General features: G+C 40.7%; 2 protein-coding genes across 2 annotated transcripts in view; one reads left to right on the forward strand and one right to left on the reverse strand.

The window, feature by feature from the left end:
• cbl (Cbl proto-oncogene, E3 ubiquitin protein ligase) overlaps positions 1–17460 on the reverse strand; it is a 34081-nt gene extending 16621 nt beyond the window's left edge. The window contains exons 1-2 of the mRNA XM_029446145.1: positions 17314–17460; positions 11698–11945 (exon numbers count right to left, since the gene is read on the reverse strand). Coding sequence (XP_029302005.1) covers positions 11698–11945; positions 17314–17460 — 395 coding nt within the window. The remainder of the gene's footprint in view (positions 1–11697; positions 11946–17313) is intronic.
• Positions 17461–18530: 1070 nt separating this feature from the next.
• Positions 18531–19893, forward strand: LOC115018162 (coiled-coil domain-containing protein 153). Its single transcript, XM_075074141.1, is given in 8 exon segments — positions 18531–18591; positions 18625–18690; positions 18759–18816; positions 19111–19232; positions 19466–19558; positions 19662–19692; positions 19694–19737; positions 19740–19893. Coding segments are annotated over 8 exon segments (546 nt in total). The 3' UTR covers positions 19811–19893.
• The last annotated feature ends 719 nt before the right edge of the window (positions 19894–20612 follow it).

The raw sequence follows: 20612 nt of genomic DNA on the forward strand, positions 1-20612 counted from the left end.
CAGTTATTAATAATGTTCACTGACAAGGGTCTAGTTTGTTTGTTTGTTTGCTAGTGATGTTTTCTAATTTCCCACCAATGTTGGGATTTGCAGATAAAGAAATGCAGCTCTAAGCAAGCAGTTAAGCAAAGAGCACAAAATGAAGACTATAGTTTTAACTTTTAAAATGTGTATTTTGCACAATAAATGATGATTATTAATAATTGATTATTAATTATTCTAAGTCAAAGCTTTCAAATACAGAGACAACATGAGTTTAGCTGACATGACGACATTAGTTTACATAAGGAGAAAAAAACAAACTTTTCTCTTGTAGATGAAATACTGAGAAAAATGAAGTGAAATAGAAATTAAATTTGCATCAAACATGGAATTTCCCAGACAACTATAAAGAGTAGCCCGTCAGTGCTGTTGCCTTAGCCATCTGTGGCAATGCAAAAAAAAAAATGCAGTGATGCGATGTGCATGACAATTATGAAAGAAAGAACTATCTAAAACTTCTTGCAGGCAAATATGAATTATTTATTATACGCATTTCTATTTATTTTATTAAACGTATAAAAGTGAGACAGAGGTGGCAGTGAGAGCCCTTGGGTTTTAAATCTGAAAACAGTTAATTCACCAATAAATCACCCCTTGTTTGATGAAGAAAAGTGAAGATGACTCTGCAGAAGGAACATCTCTCTCTTTGTGCATGCAGCTTTCTGACATCCCTCGTTCTCAGTCGAGAGACAAGAAGGACGTTAGCTCGTTTCTTCATTTTCTCTAGTATTAGAGAATTAGTCTCGACACTAGTGCAATCTCACTGTCAGGGTAGATGACAGTCCTCCGAGATACATCTGCTGTATTTACTCGTGCTCCATTGGTAGCTTTGGGAAGACTGTGTGTGGGACAGTGTGTTGCCATCCACTCCATCTACTAGCCAATAGGAACATAACTAGCTTGTCTGAACAGTTGACAAAACTTAAATTGGGATCACCGATAAAATCGAGGTTTCCTGATATGTGATTATGTGATGTATAATAGTTTGCTTAAGAGGAAAATGCATTATTATATAATATGCTGCCACTATTGTTGGGTAAAATGATGGGTGGTGGTGGTTGTAGATTATCTGCACATTTTCGTGCAAGTGGTTTCATACTTTTATAAAACGCATGACAAGCTTGACAGTAACACGGGATTGGTTTTTACTTGTTTTACCACGAGGCAAACACGATCAGTCTTCAATTAAGTTCTGACACCCACGTGAGGAGGCCACATGAATGCTTAGCTTTACCGCTGATAATTACATGTAAACTGTAAAATGTACACTTCTATGAGAATAACAGGTTATCGTTTCAAAAATAGGAAGTAAGAAAGACCAGGTTTCTGCTTGGTGTTTTCTCCCACTGACTGATAATTGCCCTTAAATGCTTCCACATTACAGTCACAGGTCCAGGGAAGGCAACACAGCAGTTTGCACAGACGCACACATACGATTACAGCGCGACAGAGATGTAGCGGATAGGACATCCTAGTGTACAGCTTTGAGTCCAGTTGCAAAAGGCTGGTCGTGAAGCCCAGAGGCGAGAAAAAGACTTGAGAGTAGGAGAGGAAAAATGAAAGATGACAGAATAAGGAAGATGAGGTGAAGAGTATAACTGAGGACGACAAAAGTGAGAGGGGAGGGTACCAAAAAATGGGACTAGGAAACGAGAGAACAAAGCTGCACAATGTCACCATAACCCTGCACCCTATCGTAGCATTAGAAGTGTTATGCTGAGAAAGACATGATTTATGAGGCAGCACAGAGGGAGATTGTGCTTGGCTGTCGGGCAGGGTGAATTGACATGCACAAGAGAGACAGCAATGAAAGCGTGGCTACGCTGCAGCTGCCCTACACTACACTACGCACCCTATGAGTGGAGCGAGGGGGGAGTGGAAAGAGTGAATGAGGAAGGAGGACAGTGTGTGAAGATTGATGAATAAGATTAGTGTACGTTGAGAAACTGCCAAAATAGACCAGTACTTTAGGATGATAGTTTACCTCAGAGGGAGCAGACAAGAATCTGAAAGAGAAAATGCAACGCTCGCAAACTGCAATTAAAGCATTGTATTTATACCCTCTCAGCAGTAAATGATCCTCAAACAGTGTACACTCACGTGGCTGGACATCTAATCTTTTGAACTGTTCTGCCCCACATGAAATCTATAGCAAAAGACTTGAAGCCAGATGTAGGGACTGTATGTCTTTGAAGTCAGGGCTACCCTCATCAGTGATGCAATGTGGAAAATAAGACCTTCAACTAGTGTTGGCTTTTCTCCTGAAGTGCTCGTGCAGCCGTAGTTGTGATCGTCTTTCATTTCCAGTGTCATCACAGAGCGTTTGTGACACTGCATGTCTGAGTGCTTTTCTTCAGCAGGTATCACCTCAGCAGGAGGTCCTCCTCCGTTTCTTCTGCTTTCTAGTCCTACTGGCCTACTGAACCTCAAAGCTGCAGTCTCATTGATTCTCCTGTCAACCTCTCTAACCCAGTGCTTTTATCCATGCTCTACTTTCATCATATGAAGACAGGCACCCCCTCTCAAGTATATACACGTGGATTTAATATCTTTTTACTGAAAACTTTTATTTCCACTTCCAAGTTAGTTTCCTTACTTATTAACCATTTATCCACTCCCCTCAGCTCTGTGCTTGAAACATTCATGGAGGCTACTTGAGACTTCAAGCTTTTTAAATTACTACTCTTCAAACCCACCATTAACTTTCATTTCTAATTCACCCACATATGCCATGGATATGATTGTCACACGGGGTCACAGTTTCTGTGGGCACAACATGCACTGAAGTTTTGTGATCTGAAGAGGCAGCTTGGCTGGATTTGCATGTATTTAACAGACCAAAGGGCAATATTTTGAGGTCTGTCTAAAAATGTGTATGAGCAACATTCAGTAAGCTCTGCGAGTAGGAACTAGAAGCAACCAGTTCCTCCAAACCAAGTGTGATCTAAAGATGAGGGAAATTTTGTACAGATAAAAGCACAAAGTGGAGATGCAGTGCGTGTACGAGTAATGTAACGGAGAGTAACACACTCTGTGAGCTGCTATTTAGCTAGCTAGCTAGCTAGCTAGCTAGCTAGCTAGCTAGCTAGCTAGTTGCCAGCAGTGGCTTCTAATCGGCATTGGCCGATGCCTGCGCTCACGAGGCCAATTATTTATTAATTATAGTATTTCATAGAGCCAACACCAGGGAAGGCCAATACACACCACAAAGGAGATGCCGTCATCTGCTGATAAATGCTGTTGTTAATTGCACTAAAACTGTATTCGTTTTTCATTCATAAGTTTTCTTCTTTCTTTTTTGTACAATGTTTATGTTTTTGATTACCTGTGGACATTAATTGAGTGGATACATTTCTTATTTAAAACAAGTGCACAAGCAAACAGAGACAATGTAGACAATAACCGTGTTAAATAAATGTTCATTTTGGTTGCAAATTGCAAATTTTGTGTTTTTAAAACTATTAAATTGATGTATTTTTGGGCGTCCCGGTAGCACAGGCGTCCCATATACAAAGGCTTAGTCCTTGCCCACAGCGGCCACTGGTTCGAGTCCGACCTGTGGCGTTCGCTGTATGTCGTTCCCTCTCTCTCCCCCTTTCACAATCTGCACTTCTACATAAAAGGCATGAAAAGCCCAAAAATATAACTTAAAAAAAATATATATATCTGCATTATACATCTGTCATTGACGGACCTTGCCCTTTAAATATCGGCATCGGATATTGAAAAACCCATAACAGTCCACCACTAGACTCCAGAGAGAGAATTAATGTGAAAGCTAACACCAGTCTGACTGGCATCAAGCTCACAGGGTGGCACAGCTGTCCCTGGCACAAGATTTGCACAGTGAATGAGACTCTGTTGTGTTTTTGGTCTGTATGATAGAGAAGGCCTTTTATTATTTGGAAACTCTTTGCAAGATACAGGTTCAAATCTAATCTCATACGTAGCTGGACAAGCTGATATCAGTTTTAGCATCTCTCCGCCTGTGTCTCTCTCCATACTACAATACCAGTTCTGTGTGTGTGTGTGTGTGTGTGTGTGTGTGTGTGTGTGTGTGTGTGTGTGTGTGTGTGTGTGTGTGTGTGTGTGTGTGTGTGTGAGACAACTGTTGCTGCTCTTTAAGCTGCTGTTCCAACAAGGACAATGCAGAGTCAGTGGGCGACAGCCATACAGAGGTTTGCTGACCTACTCTAGTTTGCCATATGTCTAGTGTTTTCTTTTCCGTCTCTCACTCATTCTTAACCACGACAACCAGCCAAACCCTTTTTTCTGAACACTAGTTTTTTGTCCACCATCCCCCTCATGCTATAGATTGACCTCTGACCTTGCAGCTGGCTGCTCCCTTCCTGTTTCCTGCTGGCTGTGATAAAGTAGCGCAGCTAGCCAGCCAGCACCGCACTGCGCTAATACACCGCAGCACAGCAAGCATGGGTCAACCTTACAGAATGAGACCCTGTCTGGGTTGGCAGAAGTAGCTGTAATATCATCATGCAGCTGTATTATCTTTTCTGCTCCAGGCTAAAAAGGGAAATGAAGATCAAACACAAACTGAGCCCTGAAACAAAGCTACTAAAGTGATTTAAGTATTCATAAGATGAACTAAGCTAGATCAGGACTGAGCACAACTACACTTACAGACCAGGAAATCCAGACTCCTGTTCATTGCGCTTTTGGATCACTCTGGAATCAATTCTAATGTAATCTGAGTATTTCTTGGAAGTCACTGAATAAATTGCAATACATTTCATAACATATCTGCACAGTTCTGTGATCAGATCTGTTAAACATATTGCCATTTTTTGAAATCCCTTTTTTTGTCAGTGGATCACTTTTAAATATTGCAGACAGGACTGTAAGAGACGAATGAGTCAAAGTACACTGAAAACATTAAGAAATGTATGTGAAAGGGCATTTACTACAGGTAACGTGACTTCCAACACGTCTGCACAGTTTTTACTGTGCCGGTGTGGTCATATGCAAAACATTCACACTGTGCCGCCATCACAGGCTGTGATCACAGTTGCTCATAATAGGCTACAGCAAGGTTGTTCCAAATGAATGGAAATACTGCAGGTTGCACATTATGAACCATAGACTACCAGTATTTCACCCCAAAGCAAATTAACTCTCAATCCGCTCGCTCAGTTTCCGATATTTTTCAGTTTTGGGAACCATTTACAAACTGTCCTATAACTAAAGTGTCAAAATAAAACATAAGAACGTACAACCTTTATGATGTTCAAACACCTCCTCCTGGCTCCCAAGATCATGTTCTTTCATTGGCATGAAATAATGTGGGGAATGTATACACAATATAGGCCTATATAGAAATTAAAAATAAATGTAATGGGAAACAGTGGATTATGCGTTTTAAATTCTGCCTTACCATTTTTGATCTAGTCATCACTTTATAAATGTAACCCTCCGGAACTGGCTGGTGTCCAGCTCTCCATCAGGAAACAGCCATGACAGCACACAACACATAAGTGACGACCCAAACACACTTAACTGCTTTCTTAAACAAACTTTACATTTATCTTTTTTTTTTTTTTTAAACAGCTGTGCACCCGAGCAAAATCCAGACCAATATCTCCAAAGTGCCATTTTATTTTAATCCAATGTCTATTTCAACGCTCGTATCTTTCCAGTCAATTAGACAGTCAATTAGACTCAGATTATTGTGAAGGAGAAAATAAAGATTTCATAAAAAAAACAGCACTGTTTTAGCTTAATCCTTTCTACACAGTTGACTAGCCATATCTTAGTGCATATCTGAGCTCATTTATCTCTATGTGCATAAACAGAAAGTGCTTGTTGTAACCTGCTTGGCAGAGAAGCTAGTGGGTTGCATCATGCTAATCACCATAATCTAATAGTGTGAGGACTACATGAGTCGGCTGCTCACTGATACTGCAGTGACATAAATAACCACGATGCTCTGCTATTTAGGCGCGTGTGTCTATGCGTATATCTGCACATAGAGCCCCAGGCTACAAGTATAGGCAAATGTAATTGAAGCTGCACACCCTAACCTCTGAAGAGTGAAATGTGTTTTCCATTGCCAGTACTGATAGCCGTTTGGCTGCTTGGCTAGCTGCTAAAAGCTTCCCCTAATTTACACCCAAGACAAGTCCATCACAACCAACTAGCTAACCGCTAAGACTCCCTGCTGTGGCAGCAGAGGGAGGGAGGCAGTACTCCCCCCCCCATCCCCAATGTCAACTTGGTATGTACAGAGAGATGGAACAAAAAGGCAGCAAGATTAAGTTTGATTCATATCTCGGCGTGAATATAGAGAACAGCAGTGGTGTGAAACAGCACTGCGTTATGAGAATATGCTACAGTAAATCACCTTCAGATAAAACAGTTCAGTTTATGCATAACGTCTAAACTATGTTCAAGTCAACCTGTGCTAAATGAGATTTCAGGGTTTGGTCTTTGCTCATTTCTTTACTGGTAAAGTGCACAAATAAACAACACTAACTAAGATACGTTATTTGGCAAAACATTTACCATTTCTCCTATTATCACCTTCAACATCTTTTATGTAGACAGTTTGATGGCAGGGGACACAGTCTGCGGGGAAACGGGAGAGCTCAGTGAAAATCCATTTTGTGTTTTAAAACATGAGTGGGAGTAGCTAAATCATCACACTAAATGTAGCTCGGCAGCTACTGATAAAACAGGAATGAATGACATCCATGCAAACCTGTATCAATTTGATCCGACATCATGGTCGTGCACGATTGTAGACCTTTCCTACAGTACCGCTGCAGTGAAGGGTTTTCAGATAGTCAAAGTCGATAGCTGCGCTCTCAGAGACAGACCTTTGTTTCCATAGACGTCAGGTACGTTTACAGAAAATAGAAAGTCATTTCAGAGCGAGGCTCTCTTTGTGAACCAAAATAGGAATGGGTGCAAATGACATTTGGAAATACCACAGGTACTGTACCATACAATGCCATGTTTTTCTCTGTTCACAAAGGCTTAACTACATAAATCATTGGTGACACTGGAGCACTTTACTGTAAACAGCTGCAGAATGAATTTCAAGATCTTTTCGTCTAGGGTTGATAGCATTGGCAAGATGTGACCCGAGCGACAAATTAAACAAACCTTTAGAATTATTTCCAAAACAAAAATGTCCAGACAGCCAGGTGGTGTGATACAAGTAGCAACAGAAGCCAGTAACGGTGTAGTGGCTTTAGACAACAGTGCCAAGCACCTGTCCTGACCCACTGAAAGAAAGGCCTCATGCAAAGCCTGCACATTTCACCACCACTATGTAACACACGTCTTTGCTGTTGGAGAGTTAAACATATTCGGACTTCATCTTAGCAGCATTTTTATCTCTTAACAACTTCACACGTATGCACATTATAAACAGCGGTAACTACTAAAATATTTATAGAACAACTGAAAGTTGTCATGATAAGTAAAGAGTTTCTGCCACAAGGTGCTCGGAGAAACAAGAAAGTCTGAAGAGGTTAACACTCCAGCAACACTTGTGTAAATAGTCTAGAACAACTTCATTGTGACATTTCTGTTTTGGCCTTTATCAGAGTCGTCCTGATGAGTAAAGAAAATGGATCTAAATCATTGTTGGGTGAAAAGCTCTTCATGGCGTCTGCCACTAAAGCCTGACCAGAAGGCTGAACGAGTAGAAGCTTGAGGAAGTAGTTCCTATCGACTATTGTAATAACACCACTGAAGCATGTCTGGAATGTATTTTGCTATTGTGCAAAAAAGGATTGAAGCTATACGCTGTCAGTAAAGGAAGGTGGGGATGATGGAAGCAAGTAAAGGAAATAAGAGGGGGGGGGGGGGGGGGGGAGTACAGTTAAGTATAGGGCTAGAAGATGTGTGGAATAAAAAAAAATAGTGAATTCACAATTTCCAGTCCACAGTGACCAGTTTAAATGTCTTGTTCTGTTCGACCTACAGTCTAAAAGCCAAACATATCCAGTTTACATTGATACAAAAGCAAATATTTACTATTGAGGTAATGACTAGAAAAATGACAAAACAGAAGATTAGTTATCAAAACAAATGCTGAATATTTTTCTGTTGATCGACTTCATTAATTGACTAATTATTTCGACCTAATGTGTGTTCAGATGTTAATGTGCAAAACATTGGGAAGAGGCAGGCAACGTTTTAACCACCTTGATAATGGCTACAGCAAGACCAAAACATAGCCAGTTCGTGATAGTGATATAATTTTTGATTTTTGTGAGAATGAATGAATAAATAATAATAAATAAATAAATAAGGATGTGAAACTGTTCACACCACTCCGCTCGAGTGAACAGTACTTACAGGGCTGAAACAAAGCTATAATGTATTTCACAAGCAACAGAATAGTTGTCTAAAGATACGAGGCAAATTAGACCACGAGAGCTATACGCCCACCTACAAATAATATCTACTACTTTTTGCAGTTTAGACTGTCCCGCAGTGCAGTTGCGTCACCCTGCAGCCTATAAGCACACCACTTCCTGTGACCAGCTGGACCCATCTATGGTGGTCAGGATGCAATGGCAGCTAAGTCCAGGAAGACGATCAAACAGACTCTCCCTGAGAGGTCAAAGCAGTATCCGGTTAGACCCATGGAGGGGGGGGGGGGGGGGAGGTTCAAGGGCTTTACTGAGGATACATTGATCAACCCTTCTACTGCATTACTCTGCCTAAGGATGGTAAAATGTGTAATCTTTATGTGTAATGACTCGGTTGTGTGGATTCTGACTGAATGTGGGCTGTCAGTGTTAATAATTAAGTCTTGCTCACAGTAGACTCACTTTAATCCTCACTCTCTCCTACTCTGGACAAAACCTTGTCTTTCTCTCCACCACATTTATATAAAGATGTTGTAAATATATGGCACATACGGACACAACTCCACAAGTCAAGACTGTTGCAGACTGTTGTTCAAGAAAACACAAACCCAAGCTTTTACTGCACTACCTCAACTCTACTTCTTCTCTAAAGCTAAACAATCTGTTGGACATATGAGAGTGGGGGGCCAGATAAATAGAGGCTCTAACTCTCAGGGGAAAGACATAGCAGAGAAGCCTGTACGGCATCACAACACAGCATATCCACCCACGCTGCATTCAGGGCTCTCATGAAACACTCAGATCCTTCATTGACTTAAAAAAAAAAAAAAAAAGCTGTTAAGATACAGTGGAGTCCCGTTCATTGTCATACAAGTCAATAACTATCAAGCACTGATACTGATTCAAGTCACAGTGATGGATATAATAAGTGCCCGTTTTCTTACAATTTAATTAAGGCTGAATTTGAAGAACACAGTCAAAGTAGTGTATTATCAAACTATTCTTTCTACATTCAGGCCGTGAAATAATCGTTTCAGTCTCAGCCATGTGCTGAGCTCAGCTGCAGCCTAACCACATACTAGTCTCTCTAGCGGCGCAACGTCATTGCTTTATTCTATAGAATGGTGAGGCTGATACCCATTGGTTAGTGTCACTGCCTTGTCCATACTAACAATATCAGTCTTTGTGTGTAATGCCTGGCTACTGTCTGTGTGTTGTGTGTGTGTGTGTCTGTGTCTGTGTCTGTGTGTGTCTGTGTCTGTGTGTGTGTGTGTCTCCTACACAGCCTCCTGGTGCAGAGAAATTATGAATTCTTTTTTTGAGAAATAGTAACAATTGCCATTTAATGCAGCTTCCTCTTTTCTATGGTTGTCTTTTCTGTCTGCACGATTACCGTCATGGTAGCTGGGAAAGAACAATCCCGCTGAACAACTGAGCTGAGGAAGATGAGAATTTATATCGTAGGGTTGGCTAGATAAAACAATTACCTAATTTGATCAAAACAAGAAACGGCTGAAACGAGACGGCAACTAGGGAAGAAACTTCAGAGAAAGCAACTACATTTGTAGTGGTCCTTTAAAAAAAAGAATGGTTAATTAAATTTCATTGCAATAATTAAAGAAAAGTTCATGTGCAACATGATTCAAAGGATTCACTACGACACAAAACATTCACCTACTAATGAGCTCCTCTCTTCAACAGTATTTATGTTCTTTGTACTATACTGTCACATCTATCGACCCACTTCCAGGTTACTTTTTCCTCACATTACTTCAGGTCAAACCAGAAAACTCTCAAAACCAGCTTTAGAAACATCTCATTTATTATCCACTAAAGCTTCCCTCTCCTTTTACTTAACTCTGTAGGAATTCAGACGTTTTCTTGCAAAGACTTAAGACACATCTCCAAGTCGTGACATGAGGGCTATGCTGCACGCCGACACTGCTCATGACAATTTACCTTCTCTACAGGCATGATGTGAATCACCTCTTCAATCCTAATGTAAAATGCAATAAAACTATCACCACTTTTACGTAACATTGTGTACTCTAATAACAGTAACAAGGTAGTAAGAGTTGAATGCTATTACTTGATTTTTAATTCAATATGATAAAAACTGAAATCATAGCATTTTTATGTTCCAGGCTGTTTTAACACAGCATGCTCATAGGTCTGCAGCTGTAAACTCTGACACACAACATATATACAGCAAGGAGAGTTGCACAGCAAAACAACCCAGTAATACTGAGTAAACTGATTCAGGTTTAAGGATGTCGTAGAAAACTGGGGCTGAAAAATGTATCTACATTTGCAATATGGACTAGTGCACTATATCCAAATCGCAAGAGGTGCAATATTTAAAAAAAAAAAGGACAAAATGTGTGTCAAAGTCTGAATGAAGTATTTTGGTGCTGCAGAGATGTGCCGGCCATCAAATTGTATTCTACAGAAAAAATCTTTGTCAAATTAATTGTAATTCGACATTTTTCAAAATCATCCAGCCCTATTGAAAACTATATTTAAAATAGAAATTAATAGATCAAATTTCAGGTGTTTATTTTAATACTCTCCAATGGTTTCTGTCCAACCGTTTCCACGTCCACTTGGCATCATTGTCCGACAGACCAATCCAAGACCTCCTGAAGCTACAGCAGTCCTGAACTATGACCAGAGGCAGTTCAGGAGCAAACCCTTACTGGGATAATGTATACTGGCCCTTATGTCATGTATGAAACACTACCTAGAGAAAAGCAGTGTGGGCTATCTTACTAATTCCTTACCTTGCCCAAAACATGCAGTGAACCTAAGGCATCTGTAGTGATACAAGCGAGGAAGAATGCATTACAGTAAGACAACTACATGAAGAGAAGATGCTCAAGTAGATGGAAGAGATAGGGAGGCACAAAAACAAAGTGGCAGGCAGGCAGGCAGGCAGGCAGCTGTAGATTAAGCGCCAATCTGACCACAGATGCTTACATGCTCAAACCACAACACCTCATTTCTCTTGTTTTGATGCATGTTGAGCTGCAACCGCCCTGAGAGCTGGGTATGGGTGCAATTATTCACTCAGTGCCTTCAGTCGAAATTATTCAGACTGACTGAATGAATGAATTTGAGGTGTGAAGTTGTTGTGATAGTGTGCAGCCATCACAAAGACTTCACACCTCAATGTAACCCTTTTTAGATGGGTTTAATAAAGCAAGCAAACACACTGGCTCAGCAATACGGTTTAAAGAGAGAGCAGAGAAACCAAATGGAGCCATTTTTTCACCATTCGTATTAAGCTAGGTGCCATATTCGTATCCACTTTATTCACCTGGGTTGCAAGTTCTCCTCGTACATGCGTTCCTTGCCCTCCTTAAACAAGCTGATGGTCTGCTTGGTCTTCTTGGTTAGGTTCTCCATAAACACCCGGAAATACTCGTTGTCCCCAAGAGTCTCCATTTTGCCCTCGTAGCGAGACAAGATGGTGCGCAGGTGCTGGTAGGTGTCTGGCAGCAGGTCCAGGATGTAAGGGGGGCTGTTCTTCAGAGCCAATTTGGGGTTTTGGCACAGGCGCACCACCTGCAGAAAGAGAGGATGTGAGGGGGAAGACAAGATACAGTTAGAGACAAGGAGTGGGTGCAAGAAGTAAGGTAGATGAGAGAAAAGTACGACAGAATGTGTTAGAAAGAGAGAGATTAAAAAGGAGAGTAAAATCTAAGAGTTGTATAAAATGCCACCATGCATTTTCATTCTGTACATCAGTGAGACATTATTCATATCATGAAGACAGACTCTTGCATAATATAGATCTTTTCCATATTAGAGCACTTACTGTATCTGTAGTGCAGAATATTGTCAGTGAGCCCAGATAGAAGAAATGCAATGGAAAATGCCAACAAAGTCAAAGACTGTGAGAAAGGCCCTTAAACACTGTCAAAGTCAGGCTTGGGGCTTTTACAGTGTGGTAAATCTACATATTACAGGATGGAATACATTGAGTATCATGGATTGTATCCCTTATGGCCTCATGAGGGATTTTACAACTGTCACACAACTTCCTCTTGCATTTACACAAAAGAAATTAAGGTGGAACAGGAAAAAGGCATATCTGCATTCCTCCTACGGACAGTTTCTGATCTCATTGTGAAGCTTATTATCATCTCTGTTATCATTCATTTACCATAGAGACCATCATTTTGTAGACATGCAGAGCAATGCTTGCGCCTTATGTGACTATCATGTCAATAATCATAGGTCACAACAGTCTAATTCTCCATTTCTTCAGCATGTTTAGAGAAACTGTTGTGTATGTTTACACTTCCCCATTTTAATCTGCACAACCAAAACCACTTCAGCCTCAAACACACAAACTCTCTTGGCTCAACATTTGAGCATGATGGCAATGCAAATTTGAACAGCTGAAGCCCGGACTGTGTGACAACATGGAAAGGAGCTTGAACTACAGTGACATGTCACAAAATAAACTTTTCAAATATAAAAGACTTTATAGAAGAAGAAAAAAAAGAGCCTGTTTTAGGGACACAAAGTCAAACGGCTTGACGAACGTCAATCATTGACAAAAGTGAGGGTGAATTGTGTAACGGGTGAGCAGAGAGATAGTCTTCCTGACGGCTTTAGAAAACATGAAAACTTCACCCTCACCTTTAGATGGTCAGACTACGTGCTTGTACACCAGACTGCATAAATACACATTACATCCTCAGTAATGTTCAACTATTACTCACTTATCTCACTGTACTGCAGCACTGTGTCTGAGTCACTTCGTTGACTATTACAAGAGACACTGGCGGACAGCCTAGAACACTCTGACATTTCGCTCTGTATGGCTGCTGTCATATTTACCACTGCATTTAAGTCTATCTTACTTACGTGATCGCAGAGGCACAAAACTCCACATTTTCATTCAAAAATTCCAAGTCTCGTGTCCTGATTTGAACCTGTGGTGATTCAGAGCAAGGCTGTCAGCTTCAACGGTAACCGAACAATAGCATGTCTACAACAGGACATGGCTCATTCTTGTGTAGACCAGGCCAGATTATTGTCTAGTAATCATAAGCGAGTGTTAGAAAGATATACGGCAGGAATAGCAGTACAAGAATGTTGGTTTGAATTTCCTTCCCTCTTCTTTTTGGAAGCCATAGATTTATCATTATAGGAAGACAAGACTTCAAAAGACAACTTATAATCAATCAACTTAAAATTGACAAAGGCCTGGAACAACATAAATGTATCAATTGTCATCAATAAATCAACAGTAAAAACAACACTTACTTTTAAATGCATGAAGAAATATATTTATAGTAAACATATTGACAATTTCAAATTGCATGTGCTTCTATGCCCAAACACGTCCGACAAAAACAGACCTACTTGTGTAATCCTTAGGCATTACATCGTGGCAGACTTTCGGCATTTAATCATTCAGTGTTGAGTACATTCTTCCACACCTTATGCGCCTGACTTAAAAAAGGCGCATCTCATGAATACACAGCCCAAATGCTCATATACCAAGAGTGTAACATTATAGGAATATTTGATTTCAGCTTGTAAGTGGACCAGTGTGTTCATCAGTGTATCAAATGCCTCTCAAAAAGAATGAGGTCACACTTGACCAGTAGGATATTTTAAGCAGTACCAATTTCACAACAGGCAAAATGTCTTGTGGGCCTTCATTGGTGTCTGCACATTAAAAGGACACCTTCCCAATGATACTGACGATGGATACTTTAAAATGGATCACTGGAGATAGAATAGTTCAGTGCAACAACATCATGTCCATATCAATAACTTTGAACTCTTCTACATTTAAAAATAAAGGTGAAAAATACCGTTGTTTTTAATGGACAATAAGGATCACCAAGGTGCATAAAGCATAGCTTGGGTGGATACTACAAGATGTAATATGGATGTTTTAAACACCAATAAATGGATCTACCACAATAGACTTTGTTAAGATTAGTCATGAGGATTATCCATATTACATTCAGCATTAGACTGAGCAGATACAACTAGCAAAGCCCTGATTATCTCATCTATTTAAATAATTACAATGACTAAACTGAGATGCAACTAAAGGAGAAAAGAAAGAGCTTAAAAGATGCCTTAGAACAACTTCTACTGAACGGTATGGAGCACAATATGAGGATCTTGCTTTTTTGTATCTGTGTATTTTGGATACTTCGCTTGTGGTTGTTTATCTGTGACATTTGTTACACTCCTAACATGTTACACTGGTGGTGTACGAGCAACTGAACTTTAGTATCATTACCTACACTGAACCCTCGTTCCTTTAACCCTTCTCCAGGCCTCCAGACACAGAAGGTCGACCTACACTGGTTATGTCTGAGACCAGATAAGACTGTTGCTGAGGTTACACCACTAATATTATCCTTTACCATGCAGACAGTTGTATTCATAACTCCGCCGAACACGCATGCACGCATGCGCACACACACACACACACACACACACACACACACACACACGTCAATCAAGGCTACTATCTTGAAGTAAAATGTTGACTGCCTCGAAGCCAAACTGTATTCCACACTCTTCTTTTCCTCTCTCCTCTCAATAGCAGTCTCTGGGTTGCTCTACACCTGGCATACTTTGTACATGAAGTTAAGTTGTTTAAATGTTAACCAGCTTGGGGAAAAAGTTGGCCCTGGTTGAATTTCTTGTAGACTTTAGCTGTAAACAATTTTGTGTTTTCTTGTTTTTTGCAGCGCTCAGAGATCGTTTGCATAAAACATAATTTGCCCTCCATCTAGAAAATCTAATACAATATATTTGTATTGTTAATTCCACTAAAAGTTTGAATTTCACAATATGGATAATGTTTTTACAAGAAAGTCTGATGACAAACTTTGGTTTGGTCTCTCCACTCAGGAAAGCCTAATCCAATGGATTAAACCAATGTTTTACACACAGCATTGACTAATATTTTACTACAATTGTTTAAGCATAAAAAGCACAAAAACAAATGAATCAATCACTGTGCTACCCAAAATGGAAGAACACCATTTTTGTCTACCGGACACTGACTGATAAAACACAAAATCAAACAGCAACTTTCATAATTTTAATTGCTATAGTGACATTTTTTTTTATGTATTGATACTTTCAATCTTACACCTCCACGTCGACATGAATATAATATGGCAATAAGACTGCTGGTGATTTCAGACAAGAAGATTTTTAAGTAAAGGTTACCATAGTGGATATAATGATTAAGGGGTTAAGATATAGTTCATTTCACCCAGCTATAACAGTAAGAAACGCTCAGAAACCAAAATTAACATCACGATATCCATATTATTTTTGAGTTACATATGACCTTCAATTCACTTGTGGTTATCTTTCTGGTTAAATATGCAAACTAATTATTACCAATATTTCATAGTATGGCTGGTGGTGTCCATTTTCCATTTACAATGCAACAGCAGACACCGTAATGCAACAGCTTAAAAACTTAAACTTTATGCAGGTAGCTAAACAAACAGCACAGGGCATCACAGATTTAGTTTTTAACTCGAAAGCTTAAAAACACAAAGATTCAATCATTTAAAAAAGGTACGTTTAATTTAATTTAAAAGTTAACAAAGTAAAGCGGGAGGTGTTTTCAGAGAGCAACTGAATTATTATTCTGCAGGTGTTGTTCTACGATATATGCAGGGATGTGGTTTTTCTTTAGACCGAACTCAACAATATTTCCGCTGCTATTTTTAACAATCTGGTAGACTAAAAATACTTTTGGTTTTATAGCTTTTACAAAAAGGTGAGCTACTCCTCTTTTCTTCGCCATGCTGGTGCTGCACTCAACTCTTTTACTGGGTCAGATGTCATATAGTAAATTATTCTCATACTTCAGAAGCTAATCTGCCTGTGAAGGTTTTTTTTAAGTGGTGTAAGGTCAGCCATCCAGACATTTTGTCTGGATTGCAGACAGACACAAAAACTTTCTAGAAAAGTGTTCACTGAAAAAAAGAAAAGAAAAAAAGACTGGGATTACAGCGTTACTGCTGAGTTCTTATTGGTGTGCAATACCTCCTCAACTGCACAGTCGAGCCAGACAATCTACCACAGTGGAGCAAAATAAACAGGAATGTGGTTTCTTTATAATAACTTTGTAAAAAGGAACTGATCTCTTAACATAAGAGCTCTAAACTAAGGCCTCAAAGAGGAAGAGAAGACACAAAAGAGTGTCTTGTCTTCCTATTCACTCTAATATCACTGTGTGAATCTCACAGGAAACTGGGGGTCAAACTGCTACAGACTTTTTTTTCCGAGAAGTGAAGCTGTGAAATGAGTCTCCCCTGTGAAATAGCATAATTGGCCAAGTTAAATGAGAACTTTCTTTTTTTCTCAATTATTTGTTAAAGCTTCCAAAGTCTTACAGCCAGTTGACTGCAGATATTTCAGCAACAGTGTAAGTTACAGGAGAACTGTTGCTGTGCTAGCAGACCCTGTAATTTCAATTCCTAGGTATTTACACCCAGTCTTCCTTCTTTGTTAATGCTAATGTTTACGATACACTATAGTATTCAAACAAGCTAGTTGTACCAAGGTATGACAACTAACGTTAGTTACCAGAGTGGCACAGCAATAGCAAACAGATGTTTTTAAAAGAAACCCTTGTTCTCTGTGTGGGCTAACGCCAATGTTAGGCTGCTTTAAAAGTCTCTTTGTTTTGCTCTAGTGCGAGGGAGCCTGGCTTATACGGTACACAACAAAACAGTTTAGGTTAGCAAATTAGCAAACCATGTTTTCTCCCAGCTGACTAGCTAACTTAACGTTAGCAACGCCAGACCTGCAGCAGGCGAAGATTAGCTAGCTTATCGCTAGTTAGCTGCGGTTAGCTAGCATCCCTAGGCATCCAACGCGCTAGCTAACGTTAACGGCTAGTTAACGTTGATCATTAACTTACCTTGTCCATTAGTTTCCAGCATTTCTCCACCGTCTTTTTGTCCACGGCCCCGGGCTGGTGATGGGAGTGGAGGTGGTGATGGTGTGGCTGGAAGGCATCCTTCATCATCCCGATGAGCCCCCCGCCTTTCTTCAGGTTCCCTGCCATGTTCCGGCTTGGCTAGGGTCGGCCAGAGCGGCAGACAGGCGAGGCAGGGCAGGGGTCAGAGGGACCGAACCGCTGCCTGGAGTTAGCTGGACCGGGCGATGATGATCCGGCACCCCCCGACGAGGACAGCACCCGAGTGGCGAATCCGAGCCAGGGTCCGACGGGGGGTATAGGGAGGGAGCGATGACTATCGGATAAAGGCTCCCATCAGTAACCCTAGCATCAGTTTGTCAGATAAATGTCCCGATTATGGCTAAAACAAGCGCCTCAGTCACTCACACCCTGTGCAAGCCGCTCTGTGCTGCAGCTAGCTGCTCTGCTCGGTCTCTCTCTGCAGGGACCCACGCAGGCTAATTAGCAGAGCACCAGACCTGACTCTGCTCGCCCTCAGCTGGTGGACAATGGCACCGTTTCTCTGCCCAGAAGCCTTGTGGACTGAAGCGTGTCCTCTCCTCTTGACAACCCCCGATGTCGTTCCCTTTTTTTGTCAGCAGAAGCAGCTCTTTTTCGCCTGTGCTGTGTCTTGACGGGAAGTTCAGTGGCTGTATGACACTGTCAGCCCTCCTCTGCGGGCTGACGACAGAGAGCGCTCACCGATGACTGAAGAGAGGAAGTTGCGCTTAAAACCGCGAAATCTTCACGAACGTACACTAGAGTAGGGATGAATAAATAATTGTGTGAATCAAACATGTCCCAGTGTTTTCTGTTTCCCCCCGTGACGTGTATTTGCGGCCCTTTTCCTTTCCTGTACGTCCCCTTCCGTTCGCCTCCCCTCTTAACCCAAACTCCACGCCTTCCCTGTGCGCGTCCACGAGCCATGAATCTAGTCGGGTGCGCGCCTCTGCCTGTGTTGCATTCATAAAACGTAAAAGGGATGCAGCCCTGAATTCCCCCAGCGCGAGCCTTGGTCACCCTGACAACAAAGGACGCTTTGACATGTCTCACTAAAAGTAAGGATCCAATTACACGCCCTGTGTGCATGAGCTCAAAAGGCAACGGTGCCCCAGTCAAGTTGTGTTTGGCTGTTATTAAAGTCAATCAACTATCAATCAAGCTGGGCATTTAGTGCCATGGCAACTCACTGAGCAACCAGTGCCCAGCAACAAAGACTCATCCCTGTATGTAGTTAGTGTGTAGTTTGTGTTCTCAAAGGTCTGAACACAGGCAGCCTCACAGCAGTGTGCCTAAAGAAAACTAGGCACACAGAAGAATCTAGAAAAAATGAACTTTGCCTTAATTTTTGGCTTTGTGACGCTAAATCCTGCATTTTGTTCACAACTATAATTATCTTGTTGCAGGTGAAAATGACTTGGAAGCAAAGTATAGGCAAAGTATTCTTGTTGAGTTGCTATATGTATGAAAATACCCATACCACAGATCTTTGTTATTCATTTCTAATGTACTAATGTCTGCTGTACCATGTTCTAGGTTGCAACTAATGATTCTTTTTATTGTCGATTTGTTGATTATTTGGTCATTTAATTGAATTAGCATGTTTCGCTAATAAGGCCTTAGTTTACCTTAGTAAAATACTGACAACAGAACTGTAATGGGAGTGTTTTTACAAAGTGTGATTGCTTTCTGCTTGAGAATGAAAAATCTACCACTGATGAGTATATTCATGCCTGCATGTGTTTGTGTGATTACCACAGCCTTACAGTGTGAGTCTGTAATAAAGGTCCAGTCTGATTGAATTGACCTGAGGAGACGCATGAGAGACATGGAGCAAAAGCTGCAGCAGGAGAGACAAGACCACAGGGACGTCAACTCTGGTATAGTGCAGACGGGACATGAATCAATAATTAGCCTCTATTTTAATAACACAAGATAAAGTGTGAATCCCTTTGGGAGTGAGGATAAGGGGCTTGTTTGCCAAGGAAAGGGCAATATTGGGGGGAGAAGAGTCTAATTAGCTGGGTGCCTAAGTTGATTGCTACATTAGCCTTACAACGAGATTCAGCCGTGAAAGCTAAGTCTGAAATCTTTTACACAAATGTTATTCTAGACCTCAGTCGCCAGTACAAAACCATGCAGACAGAGCTGACCAACAAGGTGAGGAGGATGGAGAAGAAGGTCAGCCAGCTGACGGAATAACTTGGTGTGAATATATTTAACGTCTATACTTGAATGAATAAAGACAGAAATGTTCATTTTCAAATTATTCATGCCGATAGCATGCTTGCATGCATTTGAGTGTCTAGTGCTGTGTCAGGAGGAACTGAGGAAAGAGAAAAGAGCGTGAGCAGGTGGAACGGGAGAAGAACGCAACCATAGCTGACTCCAACACAAGCTGGTCAACATGGAAACAGACTATGAGAAGATCCTGCCTGTGAGTTGCAACACAAGCTAACACAAACTGATGAAGAGGAAGCTCTGAAGAGGAAGTCACAAACACACCTCTGTTAGGATTGACCAGAAATCTTTGAGGCCAAGCAGATGACTTGGTCTAAAATGTCAATCTGAAACAAGTTATGCGATGTGACTTTAAGTTGTCACGTTAAGGCTACTATGTGTAGTATTTTTATATGAATGTACCAACTTTGAAATTATTGTGATGGCAAGAATAATGGGACAATCCTAATAAAAATAGTTGTCAGAAAATCTATAATCCTACATATAGGGGCTTTTAGGGCACAGCAGGGGGTCGTCAGGGTTTTGCTCTTAAGCTCCTTTAGAAGACAAAGCCAATGTCAAAAAGAAAGATAAACACATTTTGTAACTAGCATAATAAAGGTGCAGCGCTGCTCCACTGCTCAAGTGAAGAAATAGACCTTGGTTTTTTTTACAACCTGGGTTTTAGTGTCAACATAACATTGTACTCAGCACAATCACTTCAGCGATAATAACAGACAGCTCTCTGCGGGAAACAGGTTTACTAAAACCTCAACAGTCCAGCTTTTAGCCATCTGTCAAAAGCAAAGCATTTGGACGCCTAAGCAAAGGTGAACAAGACACATTCTCCAATAATTTGTTAGGACTTTCTGATTTTACTGAACATCAATCTGCAGGTTAAACTGCATGCACACCGCTGTTTGTTTTACAGTGAAATGTGAGAAGTTATCCGGCTAGCAGAACTGAGAAATCAGTAAAATGAGAAGCGATATCGATGATGTAAAATGAAGCACATGAAGCATCTTTGGTCCTTTGGTCTG

Source organism: Cottoperca gobio, chromosome 13 (genome assembly GCF_900634415.1).
Source record: "Cottoperca gobio chromosome 13, fCotGob3.1, whole genome shotgun sequence".
NCBI lineage: Eukaryota > Metazoa > Chordata > Actinopteri > Perciformes > Bovichtidae > Cottoperca > Cottoperca gobio.